This window comes from Apteryx mantelli, chromosome 2, assembly GCF_036417845.1.
Source record: "Apteryx mantelli isolate bAptMan1 chromosome 2, bAptMan1.hap1, whole genome shotgun sequence".
NCBI lineage: Eukaryota > Metazoa > Chordata > Aves > Apterygiformes > Apterygidae > Apteryx > Apteryx mantelli.
In genome coordinates, this window is record NC_089979.1 from 63,865,890 (window position 1) to 63,881,309 (window position 15,420).

The following is a 15,420-nucleotide window of genomic DNA, read 5'->3' on the forward strand; positions in this document are numbered from 1 at the left end:
TGAGTCCTTTGAGCAGCTGGTGTGTGTTGGTGTTTGCAAGTCTTCCTTTGTGGCTGTCTTGGTAGAACATATGATTTGAAGTTTGTGCACTGAAAACTGTGAAGCAACGATATTTCTTTAGAAAATGTATCCCCTAATTTACTCATGAAACAGAAAATGTAAAGCTGTTTACTCTTTGTTTTGTTGCTTTTTTCACTTTTTTCTTCTGGAAACGTGACTATAAATCTATTGCAGGCTGTATGCGATAAAATATTTCAGATATACTTTCTTCTGTCTTGCAGGGCTTAAATGAGACTTCAATAGGCCATTACTTCTCAGCTATCTATGGCTTCTAGTGCTGAAGAAAGTGTATATTGCAGGATGTCTTTAACATGCTGGAGTTTAACTTTCAGATATTGTCCTTGTGCTACTCTTTAAGGCAGGGATGTCTTCCTCCTCCTCATCTTCAGCATCGGAGACTGAGATCTTCCAGTACATTGACCTGCATCAAAATGTCTTTGTTAAGGTAGGAACTACATTGCAGTGAAATGACTAGAGTGCAGAACTGATGTTGGAGAGGCCTGTGCTCTACGTGCCAGATCAGTGCTTGCCGTTAAGGTAAGGAGCAGAGCTCCAGGCCTGGCATGCAACAGGCTACCAGTGCTGCACTCATGCTGCAAAGCAAGGCCGCAAGGGGACAGTCAGTGCTGGGGACCCTCCAGGTGGAAGAGGGCTTTGCACAGACCTCTGCAGAACAGGGGGCTGTGGGCATCCTCAGAGAGAGGCTTCACTGAGCCAAAAACTTACCTGGACTGGAGAAGCAGACCAGTTATGATGTCCTCTCACTTGCTTTACAACAAAACTGTTTTTTGTGTAGGTTTGTTCTTGAGGAGGAGAGGAATCTTGCCAAATCCTGTGCTCTTTTTGTCTGCATTTTTGTCATTCCCTGGGAAAAGGCAGAAACAGGAATTGGGCATAATTAGTCCAGTAAATATTGCTTACGCTTTAAAGTTATGAGCACTTCTGAATCCTTATGAGGACTGCCTAGATAATTCAGGCATAAGGCCATTTCTGCAATGCAAACTATTGGTCATGATCCAGTCTAACTCCTTGGAGACCAGATTTTAGATCCATTGGTGACAGTGTGAATACCTAACAGTGGGTACACTCTTTAAAATGCTTAAAAAATAAGGATCCTGAACCATAGGAACCTATATAGGCAATTCTGTGTCCTGAAGCTTTTTCTCCCAGGAACTGAGCTGCTCTGACAGGCGCCACATCGTGAGCAAGGAAGGTAGCAAGAACTGCAGCTCCTGCTGCAATTCTGGAAAGGTTTTTCTGAGGAAGCTCTGCAGAGGACAGATGAAGGAGTCAGAAGCTGATGGCTTTGTTGTGGGCCAAATCTGAAGTGGACATTTCAGATGCAAGTAAGGTGATTCAGTGTCCTGATGATCCTTTACCAGAAAGGTAAAGGTACAGAGTCCACATCATTTCTGTGACAGGCTGGAAATGAAAACATCTTCAAATGTGATAGTTCTTGTGTTCAAAGGCAAAACAACACAGATTCCTGGGTTTTAGGCCCATTGGTTTATTTAACTATTTCTCTTGTTTTCTTATACAGAACCTTGAGGAATGGGTGGCTGTGGAAAGCGATTCTGTTCAGACAGATCTCAGGAAAGAAGTAATACGAATGATGGCATTAGCAGCTGACAGACTTAGAGCATTGGGAGCTGCTGTTAATTCAGTAAACCTGGGGTCGCATCAGGTGCCTCTTTACCATTCTTGTATTTAAAATCTTGTATTTAAAATATTGTATTTTCTAGCCTCATGTTATACCTATTATGTTCAGTGCTATACGTATGCATATATATGCTATAACTTACTGATATTTTTGGTAGCTGGATATCAATTTATCAATAGTCCCAAAGTCAGGTAATACCTGCCAAATTCAGTCCCTGCTCAGACTGTATACAAACAGGCTTATGAGACTATACAGACAATCCAGATGCAAGTGGATGTTATCAGCGTACCAGGGACTGTTCAACATTTAACTGGAGGACAGCAAGTGCAAATGGAGGACCAATGCAAAAACGTAAGGCCTAAATTTTTACCAGGATTCATTTTTATGCTTCTCTGAATAATGAAGCATGGTTGTTAACGCATAGTGGTTTCACCAAAGTCTCCATATGAGGGAGGAAGCTTTTACAAGGAAAATGTTACTAAACAAAAAGGGCTAGATATCTTGAGTATCATTTCTTTGGAAGCTTCTGTCAAACACTCCAAGTCCCCCCCCCCCCCTTTTTTTATGATTCTTGGAAAACAACAGACGAGTTAATCTCTGAGGAATCTTTGTCTCTAGTTTACCCATTTTATTATAGTTGGGGCTTTCTTTCCTGCCCTATGCTGTTAGGTTTCTATGGTAACAAGAATTAAAAAGTCCATTAATATTCTGGTTCTTGTTTCCTTCCTCTGAGGCTTCTGGGAAGGTCAGTGATAGTCTTAGTACAAGGATATTGCAGCACAGCAATACTTTAATATTATAATGTTATGTCATTCATCAGTTGTAATAAGTACATTTAGAATTGTACCATCAGCATGCACTTGGTATACAACTACGATTGCCAAAATATGTAGCAACAGCCTGTGTTAATAACAACAGTGAATAGATTACCTGTTGTTGGAGCAAAGCCCAGAGATGCATTTCTCTGCCTAGGAAAGAACTATTGTTTCACAAATTGGGTTTTTCTTTTGAGTTTCTTTGGGTTTTTCTGAGCAAGAAGCTTCTATGCTTTAATATTGCAACATACTAATACTATTGGCGAATACGATGTAGTACACACGTGCTTCTAATTCTTGTTTCTCACTGTTGTGAGACATCCAGCTTCTCTTGGTCAGTGCTGAGATGTTCCACGTAGTTGTACATTACCCGATTAGTTTAAAGTCTTAACCTGCTTTCAAAACAGTATGAAACAGCTGCTGCTGCCTTCTGCCAACAAAACTTTGTTTCCTTTCTTTATTTGAGGTTGTTACAGGCCTCCTGGAATCTGTCTGTTGCAAAACCAGCCTGCCAGTTTCTGTGTGGATTTGGCTATTTCAATGTCATGACATATACTTTTGTTACAACAGCACACAGCTTTGTCTTCTCTACTATCAAGATTTGTTCATGAGGGAAGTAAAAGTTCAGTAAAGAGTGCATTTGTGAAAGTAACACTTTAGAAGAGCTCCATAAAGTCTCTGTAGAAGCTGCCTGGGTGGGGAGAGGATCTTAATTTCTCTAAGTAGTTCAGAGTTGGAGTCAAAGTCAAATTCAATGATCTGATCAAATCAGAGTCAACTGAGTATGTAAAACTATTTTCATTACTGAAAATTTCAGTTCTTTTTATAACACTTGAAAGTTTTTACAAAGCTTTGTTTTTGCTTTGTTGCTTTTTTTTAACGTTTTCTATAGTTGCCTGATGGCCAGAACCTCCCACTGCCTCCTGTCATTCTTGCAGAACTGGGCAAGGATCCACAAAACCCCACTCTATGTTTCTATGGTCATGTGGATGTGCAGCCTGCCAAAAAAGATGATGGCTGGAAAACTGACCCTTACACACTGACTGAAATCAATGGTGTGTACCTGATCATAACTTTGGTATCATTATTTGAATGTATCACTGAGATTTGGAGTGGGAAGAGGTTACCTATATATTTAACTGAAGCATGATGACCTCTCTCATGGAAATCTCTGGTACAAATCCTGTGGACTTGGGTCTTGATGACTATGCCGTGACTAGTGAAACCTTGGAGTCGTTGCTTAATATCTGGTATGGAAGAACCACATGAGATTAATGTTGCTTTATAGACTATTAAATAGAGAATGCATTTCTGCTCTAAAATTCTTGTTGGGTTGTTGAATTGACCATGACCCTCCCTCCCACATTTTGTTCTTGCTACATAATCCTGTAGTCCCTCCACCCTCCTCACTGCAGATTAGGAGCGTTCACAGGGGAAGGATCTGAGGTGCCTCGTAATGTAATAATCCCTCCACTGCAATCAGCTGGGCACAGAGAGCACCATTCACTGAAGGAGGAAAAATGGTGGATGGAGGTCAGTGGATGAGTAAGGCCAAGAACTCAGAAATCTTCATTCCCAATTCTGTGCTATAATGATTAAGTCACTCTTTTCCATTTGTGGGGACTGTTTCCAAACATATTGCAGTAACTCTACTGTCTCCAGCAGAGACTTCTACAGATACATATCAGTGTACCGAAATCTGTCCCTGTATATAGCTGTACAGTTAAACAATAAAAAGAAGTTATGTATCTAGACTTGGAGCTACATATTTCTACTGTGATATTTATCTGAGTTTTTGCTGCTTGTTACCTGGACTGGCTGATATGTGCAGAAACTGCATATTGTGTCAAGACACGTCAGACATGCCAGGCATGTCTGGTGTGAACTAACAGCTTCTAAGAGCAAAAGTGAAACTCAAATTGGTATGTAGCAGAAACCACAATACCACATGTATAAAGAAAGAATGTACTAGGCCACTGGGAAACACCTGTCACCTTATTTAAAACAAGTCAATGAAATCCTCATTATATTGACACTTCACTTGACATACTACTATGACTTCTGTGGCAATAGGAATTTCTGACTGCATTGAAGTGGCAAGAGAAGTTTCAAAGATTGCTTAAAAGCTTTGTCTTTTCTTTTTAAGGAAATCTCTATGGACGTGGAGCAACAGATAATAAAGGACCTGTTTTAGCTTGGATAAATGCAGTGGAAACATTCAGAGCCTTGAAATTAGTAGGTATTGGAGACAAATATTTTTATTATTATATTATCTCTCTGGAGAAATAAATTTACCCTCCTGTGAGCTGGATGATATGTCTCTGTTCCAACAGATTACGTGCATTTTGAAATATTAGCTTATTTCTAATGCTACATCCAGGACGCTGGTCCCAATCCAGGAACAGTCTGTACTGAGCATTTATATTTTGAATAGGCTGTGTGCAATGTAAATATGGTATTGCTGTCATTGCCCTGCAGAGTAAAACACACAGGGAGAAGGCAAGCATTCAATATATATTACATACATTAATTGCCTTTGAGACACCACTCTCTTGAGAGCTTTTAAAATCGTAAAACAACATAAATCAGGGATTGGTCATGAAGGCTCATCTCTGCTGTTACATTCTGTTGATCTTTGGTCTTGGCTACCTACAAGTTACCTTCAGTTTGTATGTATGCATAAAGAGAATAAGTATCTAAAAATGCTCATACGTAACGGATTACTCTTTCAACAATGTATTAGATTTATCAAAGAAAATACATGGCATGGGTGCATTAACCAAGCACAAATACACTCCCTTAGAGATTGACATGTCTCTAAGAATTGAGCCTTTGCCTGAACTACTACAATGACCAGCATAGCTGTCTTTAAGTCAGTCTGCATGTTTAATAATTTTGGGGTAGTTTTATCCCCACTGCAAGGCTAAACCAACATATAGTCCGTGCTTATAACTTGGTTAACTACCTTCCTTAAGGCAAATTTGCACAATAGGTTTTGTTGGATTGCTGAAAAATAGTTTTGTGCCTCTGTTATGACATTATGGCATAGACTGCACTTTAAGTCTTGATTTTAAAGCCCTTTCACAACCTTCTGGAAAACTGATGCTTTTCTTGCATCAATAATACTGATTTGATCTCAGCATCCCTAAGTGCTAGTAATGAACTTGCAAACAAGCGTATGTAGTTATTTGCCTACTTAATAGCTATTGTAAATGGATACGGTCACAGCTGTCTTTCCAATTTATCAAATCAGTAATAGTTATTCTGGCATTTTAACAAGCAAGTTAAAAACAACAACAACAAAAAAAACAAACAAAAAACCTATTATCATTTAGAAGTCTTTCCCTAGAAAACAGCACAGACCATCACACAATATTCATGAACAGTTTGTTTCTAAATTTTTTATGGTCATTTGATGAACTATTGGTGAACTTATCCATAACATAAGTTCCTCCAATTCTAGACACTTATTCCTGTTTTTAATCTGAGAACTGAATCAAACAGAAAACATCTTAAAACCTGTAATGAGAAAATGAATTGGAATGGGAATTGAGCTCAAATTTATTTCTCCTATGGGACATGTCAGCATTTCTAACTCTTGCTGTTCCCTAATAGAGATTCTCTTAACTTCTGTTGGAAATGCATCCTTATGAACTAGCAGGCATACAGATTCATGAGTGCTAACAGGACAACTATAATAAAATTGCCAGAAGCATTTTTGCCACAATCTGACTAACCCTGGCTTTAGATAACATGTTGGGAAAATAGCAGCAATGGACCTTTGCCAGTGGTTCCCACGTGAGTACTACTGGTGGAAATATGAAAGTCTGGAAATTTTCTGAGAAAATGCAACTGATATTACACAGACTTTCCAAAGCGATTAAAATATTTAACAGTACTGAGAGAAATCCCATTTAGTTAGACAGTCCAGCAGGTTTTCTGGAAACCTGAAGTAGGAAAAAAAAGTTGTTCACTTTTGCATTCTCCTTCAAAAATAAAAGGGAGAGAAAACCATAAGGAAAAATAAGTTTTGCTGGGATACTATTTGTGTGTATCTGTCAATGCCTTATCTATTGGAAAAAGCCATTTATCTTATCTCCTTCTTTTCCTGACATAATACATACTGCAAGCCAGTCTGCTATTGCATTTTAAATGATTCTTTTTATCTTTTGAAAATGCTTGTTCCTTACCCAGACTTCATTAATATTCATTTAGGCTATGCCAGTAAACTTCAAGTTTGTTATTGAAGGTATGGAGGAAGCAGGGTCTTTGGGCCTAGAAAAATTACTTGAAGAAGAAAAACAGTGCTTTTTTGCTGATGTTGATTATATTGTGATTTCGGACAACCTTTGGCTCAGCAACAGTAAGCCTGCCCTTACATATGGGACACGCGGAAATGCCTGTTTCTTTGTGGAGGTAAAGGACACAGGTTGGTTTGAACTGGGCCCCTGGGTACAGAGTGATGAGGTACCTGTAATCACATCTATGTCCATATGTAGAGAAAGGCTGAAAGCAAGCTTAACTTTTACAAATGCAGGCCCCACTTACACACTCTTTCCTGCTTGTGCAAGTTTCTCGTCTCATTTCAATTTAGCTTTATTCACTTTCATTACCTTCTCTTCTATGCTTACGCTCTCGGTCCTTGATCTCTTTCCTATCCCATTTCTCTCCTGCCCCTATTCCACTCTGGTCTGATTGTCCTCTCCTCACATCAACTCTATCCTCTTGTAGTGTTGTTCCTACACATACACACACACATGCGTGCACACACACACACTCACTCACTCCAAAACTATTTCTTCTGCTACTTTGCCCTTCTGCAGCAGATACTGCTTAGTGCATGGTATCTGCCTAAGGGGACTCAATTTAGTCAGATTCCTGGGTTTAAAAGCCACACAACATTTTTTTGTAAACACTGTAGTATATTTAGCAGCCAACACGAGCCATTGTGAAAGAGCAGAAATTCCTCAGCTGGAAAGTTCCTGTGAAAGCATAAAAAAAAATTCAGATAGCAGGATTAAAGAACCGGACAACTAGAGAAAACCCTGCATTAACCTTTGTGTCTGAAAAAGAATAAAGTTTGTTTTTAACCAAAAGAACTTCATCAGCCTTGATTCAATTCTTCCAAGTCTTGGCTAAGAAAAATGATGCTATTAAAACATCAGAAATGATCTCTGCCTGCTACCAGACAGTTGACTGTAATGACCTTTAGAGAAGAGTAAACAAGTTTGAAGGAAAATAGTTTATGATGTACCTGAGTATGAAAACGTGTCTTGAAAAAGAAACCATTAAATAAACGAAATGCCTTTCTGTATTCTAAAGCTCTATGATTCAAGGGACCTCTAAATTCTTATTTGTTGCAATTTGGAATTAAGGTTGGACATTTATTTTCTTATTGCTAAACAGATAAGATTGTCTTGCCTTTGTTATGAAGATTTTGCATTAAATAAGAAGGAAAAAGAACTTGAAAGATTTATTCCATAATGTTAGAAACAGTAATATGCAAGTGTTTCACTTGTGATGTGTTTAATCTTACTGAAGCAAAAGAGGGAATGGAGAGAGACACTTGATTTCAAATGCCTGTAAGTAATATAAACAACTGAATTTCTCTCTCTAATGGTTTACAACAAAGCCATATCTTCTGTTTACCAGAAGCAGGTCATTCCTAAACTTATGTTGTCCATTTTATAAATAGAAACACATAATAGTTTTCCATTTATTTGTGGCCTCGTTTGAAAAGCTGGAAGTACCTGCCCCAGCGAAAAACAAGTTCTCGCAGAACAATAAGATAGGGAATATTTGTATCTAATTGAGGAATTTCGATACAGGTTGAAAGTGGTGACAAGGACCTTCACTCTGGGACTTTTGGAGGCATCATTCATGAGCCAATGATGGATCTGATCGCTCTGCTGGGTAATGATGAGCACCACGGCTCCCCAGGGGTAACTGGGAGCAGTGGGGAGCAACCCACCTCATGAAGGGCTGGGCCATGCTCAGGTGACCTGCACAAGGCAAGTCTAATGTTAGCGAGGTTCCCAGGTTTCCAAGCATTGGCATTGCTACAGGGACAGTCGCTGGGGAAGGAGATGTTCCCAGTAAGGCCAGGACCTCAGATAGTGCTCCTGGCCTGTCAAGCTGTTTTCATTCATATACTCGTTTATACTTGGATGTTAATCAAGAATGGTTAATGATTAATGGCAACTTGAAGTCCAGTGAATACGTATCCAGTTAGTGAAACCTGATTTTTTTTTTAATGCTAATTTGTATTTTAACAAGATGATGTTTTCACGTCAGCTGCCAGCGCTGTGAAAGCAGACACTGCAAACAGCAGCTCCATGGATTTCTTAATAAATTACAAAATACACCCTAAGTTAATGCTACAACTTGATGGCTGTGGACAGTTAGGGAATCATTTGGTTAACTCAGAAGAGTTGACTTAGGTAGAAGGGAAAAGATGTGTAAAAGAAGTAAGTATTAGAAATAGGTCCTGCTTTTACTGATATTTTTATCTTATTTTGTAGACAGCCTTGTGGATCCCACAGGTCATATTCGGATCCCTGGAATCTATGATAGTGTTGCTGCCCTGACAGAGGAGGAGAGGAAATTGTATGAATCGATTGAATTTGATCTAGAGGAACATAAAAATAATAGTGGAGTGAAAAAATTCCTCTATGACACCAAGGTAAAATAACATCTGTATAAATGGTCAGCAGAAAGAAGGTAAATGACCTGTTCATAGCATTTATGGATAAAGTCAAACTGAAAGATATTTTCAGTCAATGGCAAACTCCAGAAAATAAAATAAAGGAGCGTAGAGCATTAAAATTTCAATAAAATTAAATAAACCTGCTGAAAATGAAAGCTGCTGGGGAAAGTGATCCAAAATGAATAGTCAATGAAAAGGAGTGATGTAAAACAAACAGTTTGGCTACCCCTCTCTTGTCCTGCAGAATCCCACCCTGCAACCGACCAGGCAAACACAATAAGCATTAAACCCCTCAAAACAGAGCAGATAGTTTTTAAAATAAACAACAACAACAAAAAGAAAAGTTGTATTCAGATCTGAAAAGTGGGAGGCAGCTTTAGGTTGATGTGTTCTGGGCTTTTTATTTGTTTAATTCAGATTTCGATGTCTGCTGAGCATGTCGAAAAGCTCCTAAAACTAGAAGCTTTGCCAGTATTTACAAATTACATCCTAAATGAGGAAAAAAACAAAACAAAAAAAACAGTAAGAGCTAGCTTAGAAAGATCTCTCCACAGAACAGTGGCAGCTTGGAGACAAGAGGGGATTCTCGTTCTTTTTTTTATCACTAACATAATTATACCAGTATAATATAAAGTGTATGCAATTATTTCTATGAAAAAGCTCTGAATTAGCCTAAACTATACTGTAATAATCAGTAATATACAAGTAAGCATAACCATACAAGTTTTGATAATGTGCCTATACCAGGATGGAGTAGTGCAACTTCTATGTGCACTTGAGGCTCTATTTTCATAAAATTGGAGTACAAAAAAAGAGTCACTGTGGAGTTCTACTTTGCAATCACAATTCATATACAAAAAGCTGCTAGAAATGATTGTATTTCCTTTCCTTCTTTTCTTCTTTAGAATAAACATTTTCATTTTTGTTCCTTCTCATCTCTTCCAGAAAAACAGATCAACTTGGTTACTGAACATAATCGTCTTACCTCTTGTATTATTTAGATGAGAGATATTCATTAATAAAGGAATTTCTTCCCTTCTCCATTTGGGAAACTTATCAGTTCTGCCTGGTATCTTCTGAATGGGTCTGGCTAAATTGTTCACAGGTTTTTCCTGCAAGTAGGTCAGAAGTTCTGTGATCATTAGGTGGTCAGATCAGAAGTTGTTCTGACCCCAAGAAGCGTCAGATTTATTTATTTTTTCAACACAGATTAGTTCATTAATCTAAAGCACATCTAGCAAAAATGTTTAAACATATATTGCATGGGTTATGTAGAAATCATCACAATTTGTTATCATTATCTAAAATGAAAAATGTCAACTATCAACCATTAACAAATACATAAACAATATAGTCAATTGTTTGGTAGAATTTGCATGGGAGAGAGAAGAAAAGACGCCAAATATGTCTTTTAGAAATGCAACCTATAATCTCTTTTTTAGCCTATTTTACATTTGCACTGAGAAAGTTTTACTTCCAAGATATTTCTTAATAATGGTCTGCTTTTTCTATTGTCCATGAATAGCAGTTCTCCAAATATTTCTAGAGGTAAACAAATATTGATTGAAAAGCAGTGTTTTTTTAAATGAAAATGTTAGCAAGGGTTTAAAATACAAATCAAACATTTTAAAATACAGAGGCCTCCAAGTACAAACTTTAGGATGGAAAAAGCTTGTTTCTTCGCTTTAATTCTGTAAATTGTGAATGGTTCTGGTGTCATCCCTTGTATTTTGGATATTATTTTTTTGAAGGAAGAAATACTTTTACACCTGTGGCGTTATCCTTCTCTCTCTATTCACGGGATTGAAGGAGCTTTTCATGAACCAGGAACTAAAACGGTCATTCCGGCAAAAGTCATAGGCAAATTTTCAATCCGTCAAGTCCCCCACATGGACCTTTCAGTTGTTAAACGACAGGTAAGAGGCATACCTTTTCTTTGGCTTGTTCTGTGTAAACCAAGTCCCTCTTGGTACCTCAAACATTGACAACCAAAGCTGCAAGCTGAATGTTTCTAGCATTTGGCAGTTCATGAGACTAGATGTGAAAATGCAGGTGTAAGTTTATGAGCTGAAAGAAGATAAACACTTCTGATAAGTATATTTTTTCCTTGTAGGTGGTGGAGTACTTGGAGGATGTATTTTCCAAGAGGAACAGCCCAAACAAACTGAAAGTGTCTATGCCATTGGGTGCAGAGCCCTGGGTTGCTGATATTAATGATCCGCTATACATAGCAGCAAGAAGGGCAGTGAAAACAGGTAGGTCTTTTCTTTTTTTTCTTTCATTTTTAATATCTTCTCTGCAATTTTAAAAAGGAATTATGCTCATTCTTAAAACAAGGGAGATATCCTGATTCAGAGGTATAGTTGTTTACCCTTATGAATCTGTCATTGATTTCTGTAGGACAACTCAGCCAGCAAGGCCTCTATATGTTTGTGTTCTGCTGAACTGGGGAGTATTTAGGAGGAGTAGCCAAAAGATCTCACTTAATTTTTTTGTGTACTGATACAAAGCCAGAGGTCTGTAGAGTGTAACGGATTCATGAAATCAGTTGGCTATGCACTCAAAAAAATTTCTATGAAAAAGTTATTTGTTTGAGCATGTTGCTGATATTTGATAGCATTTATTAGCAGAAGAAAGCATCCTTATTTCACATAATAAGATCCATTCTTTCCATGTATTTCAGTTTTTAGAGAAGATCCAGACTTTATTCGGGATGGCTCAACAATTCCTATTGCCAGAATGTTTCAGACTATAATGCAGAAAAGTGTGATAATGCTTCCAATTGGAGCAGCCGATGATGGGGAGCACTCCCAGAATGAGAAAATAAGCAGGTTTATTTTATTTGTTCATTTGTGCTATAGCAGAATGAGGGGAGAACTGAAGTGCCCTTGTGGCCACATACAAGCACTGCCAGATGAGAAGCTTTCCTCTCCAGTGGACTGTCCCAACCTACCATCTCCAGTGAACTTGTTACTGTGCCACGCAGAAAACAAAATTCCAAATTTATCAAATACTGCTATATAATTTTTCATAAATTGACTACTTAGTCTTTAAATCCATCATGCTGGCAATTTTCATTTTGAAATTTTCCTCTGATTTCAAACATGATGATGTAGAAGGGCACTTTTCCCTCACAGCATCTGTTTTGAAGTATTCCAGCCAGACGTGCTCAGCTTAGTAATTAAGTAAGGATTTTGATGTTTTTCACTTATGGGCCAAACAGAGCTAAAGATGTATTTATTTTACAAGGACCAAAACTAGTGTAATTATACCAAAATCAGCTTAGACTTGTTATTCTTCGTTATTCTTTCGGGAGCCATGGTAAGATACTATTCAGTGTGTTGCCTGAGTATTTACTCAGATTTTCAGCCAAACCATGCCAAGCTCCATGCTACCATGGGGAACAGGAGAATCCTACTGATTTCCCCCTGCCTCCCCAGTGTAGCCCCAACCCTTACAGTTACAGACAGCAGTAATTAGGGGATACAACACTAAAAAAAGCTTTCTCAGAGTATCCCTCAGAGGAAAGCCAGTTGCAGGAAATCCAGAATTACAGTGCATCCTTTTCTCAGGAAGCTGTTCCTCTGTATCTTCCTGCTGTTCCTTGCAATGTAAATGAATGAAACCAAGCCAAATTTGTATTTTTCAGATGGGAGAGGCAAATGTAGTCACCTGTATGGCCATTTATTTTGGCTGTCAGTTGTGCTCATGACTCAAGAAAAAAATTTGCCATCACTGCAGGCATGAACAAGGAGCTAGAACACAACAATTCTTTTCTCATCCTTAGAGAGGTGGTTTTCCTCTTTTACCTCTCTCTTGTACTAGAATAAGTCATGTTACAAGATAGAATAAAGAAGCTAACCTCCCACATCTGTCACTGATAAATCAGTGATTTTTGTAATTCTGAGGATCTTTTGCAGGTTCTTTGGGTGACCAATCTTGCAAATTCCTTTGAAGGTGCTGAAAACTTTATAGGACCAGGCCATTAATTTGAAGAGCAGAAAAAGTCTGATAGTACTTCTTTCTCTTTCTTCCCTTCTTCACAGATACAACTACATTGAAGGAACCAAAGTATTTGCAGCCTTTTTCCTGGAGATATCAAAGCTGCATGGACAGTTACAAGAAACTTCCAACACAAAGACTGACAACTGAAAGACCAACACAAGGAAATCAGCAAAGCACTTTCTTAGTCTTAAGCTATCTAACTTCCTGATCTGGAAAAACATAAATCACACAGAAATGCATGCCTGAATTTGCAGAAAAATTAAATGCCATGCTATTACTTGGCATGCTACTAAATGATATGCATTTGTTACTCAGTCAATCAAGTGACCTTATTCCTAGCACTATAAAATAAGATTAGAGATAGTTCATTCTTATGGAGTACTATGTGCTATTTTTTAGCTTTAAAATTCACGGAAATGGAATTTTCATATTTATTTTATTAAAATTGCTTTATTTCCTGTTTTGTAATATGGCCAGATTCATGCTGCCTAGTTCATATTCCAGTTCTTGAATATGAGCAACTTGCAATACTGTTGCTTCCTCCTAACAAATTTCTCTATGAAACTATTTGAAGAAAAGATATGCTATTATGTTAATCTCTTCCCTGTCCTTCATAGAAGGCTGTAAATAGGAAATGCAATAGCATTAACTTGCTGAATTTGATGCAAAGACATTCCCTATTTCTGGGAATAATCACTCTGAGGCCAATAGAACTGCCATAGCGAGTAAGGATTTGCAAGTCTGCATTCTGTTTTTTCTTCCCCATTTAATCTGAATCTCCTCTTACTGTGCTGTTTGGCATAGTATTAAGAATTATTGTACTATACTTATTTCCTTAGTGTGACTTCGTTCTTGTACCACAGAAAAAAGTTATTGTAAATACCTGTTCTGACCAAAGTCTGTCATCAGAAGGGTGTTTTTTCCCACCAACTATTAGTTGTCAATTACTTTTAAAGCATCAGTTTTATATCGATAATTAAATCAAAGACAAATGATATATTTTGAAATTAAAATAATAAATATTTTAGTTCTAGCTAGCACATCTAACATGAACTACACATAAAAATTCAAATTTATATTTCTTCATTTCAAAATGTGATTTGTATTATAATATAGAGTTAATTCTCAACCAATCAAAATGACTGAACCAGATTTAAACAAAAGAGCTTGCTAGTACTAGCCCTATGGTTAACACAGAGAGATGATATAAATTAAGTTATGGAAATTAGCCGGCCTCTGCCCATGATTAAGGGCAGAAAGACTGGAGCCTATAGAACGGAGTTTCATACCATAGAGAATCTGTGCAAACAGCTGATGCAGAAAATTATCAGGATAAAAGCCCTGGCTGAATTTAAAAATAGAAACAAAAAAACCAATCTTGGACGTTTTTGGGAGCTGGACATAGAGGTAGCTGGCCTTTTAAGAGGTCTGAGAATGGTAATAATCAGGAGTACTGAGGTTTCAAACAAGATTTTAATAAACTCCAGTTTCCAGACTTCCCTGGGGTTCTGAGGAACTCAGTTCAGCTGGTAAGAATTTAATCGGTATACTGCCTACAGACAATGTTCAAGGGAGAAAGCAGCCCCCAGCTCCGTTCTCTTGCTTGTGTTAACTTTGTAGGCTACGTAAAGGAAATGTAACTTTTGGTGCTGGTGTCAGGAGAGAGGACTCCACATAGATAGGGAGCCAGACAGTCTCTAAAGCAGACTCCAACTTGTAGATAACCAACTTGTGGAATATGGCCCATTACCATCTCTCAGCTCTCTTAACCTGTTTAAATCACTTAGGGTCCAACGCGGCAACGAATTCTGCAGGAGAGAATTCTCCAGCACCTGCACAGGGCTTGGGGCACATTAGCCCACGCTTAAGGACTATGGGACTGTAAAGGTAAATGGTTGAATTATACTTAGGTATTTAAAGGTATACAATTAGTATCAAACATTATTTACAATCTTCTGTTTTGCAAAGTCTTAAAGTTTGGGTGTCCATAGCAAGTGACTTCAACAACCATTGAAAGACACGGCTACTCACAGATGAGAAGCTTTTGGCAGAAGAGTAGGGCAGAAAGCTAGGTGGGATGGTGGAGGTGGTACATTGGGGCATCCAAGAGGTATGAAGGCCATGTTTCCAGGAATATAGCTGTTTTAAAAAACACTACATCCATGCTGTTCACG

At 38.0% G+C, this 15,420-nt stretch overlaps 1 protein-coding gene across 1 annotated transcript; it reads left to right on the top strand.

Annotated features, from left to right (window-relative positions):
* The first annotated feature begins 403 nt into the window (after positions 1 to 403).
* LOC106482719 (beta-Ala-His dipeptidase) lies at positions 404 to 13,655 on the top strand. Its single transcript, XM_013940345.1, has 11 exons — positions 404 to 505; positions 1,601 to 1,744; positions 3,428 to 3,590; positions 4,682 to 4,770; positions 6,751 to 6,968; positions 8,372 to 8,448; positions 9,057 to 9,217; positions 10,993 to 11,157; positions 11,355 to 11,496; positions 11,925 to 12,072; positions 13,288 to 13,655. Exons 1-11 carry the CDS (start codon positions 425 to 427, stop codon positions 13,391 to 13,393), a joined length of 1,494 nt encoding a protein of 497 aa, XP_013795799.1. The 5' UTR covers positions 404 to 424; the 3' UTR covers positions 13,394 to 13,655.
* The last annotated feature ends 1,765 nt before the right edge of the window (positions 13,656 to 15,420 follow it).

Excerpts from the sequence above, each read along its gene's own strand:
- LOC106482719 (XM_013940345.1), top strand. The coding sequence starts at position 425 with ATGTCTTCCTCCTCCTCATCTTCAGCATCGGAGACTGAGATCTTCCAG. Across the intron at positions 506-1,600 it reads ATCAAAATGTCTTTGTTAAG|AACCTTGAGGAATGGGTGGC; the intron begins GTAGGAACTACA and ends TTTCTTATACAG. Across the intron at positions 12,073-13,287 it reads CAGAATGAGAAAATAAGCAG|ATACAACTACATTGAAGGAA; the intron begins GTTTATTTTATT and ends CCTTCTTCACAG.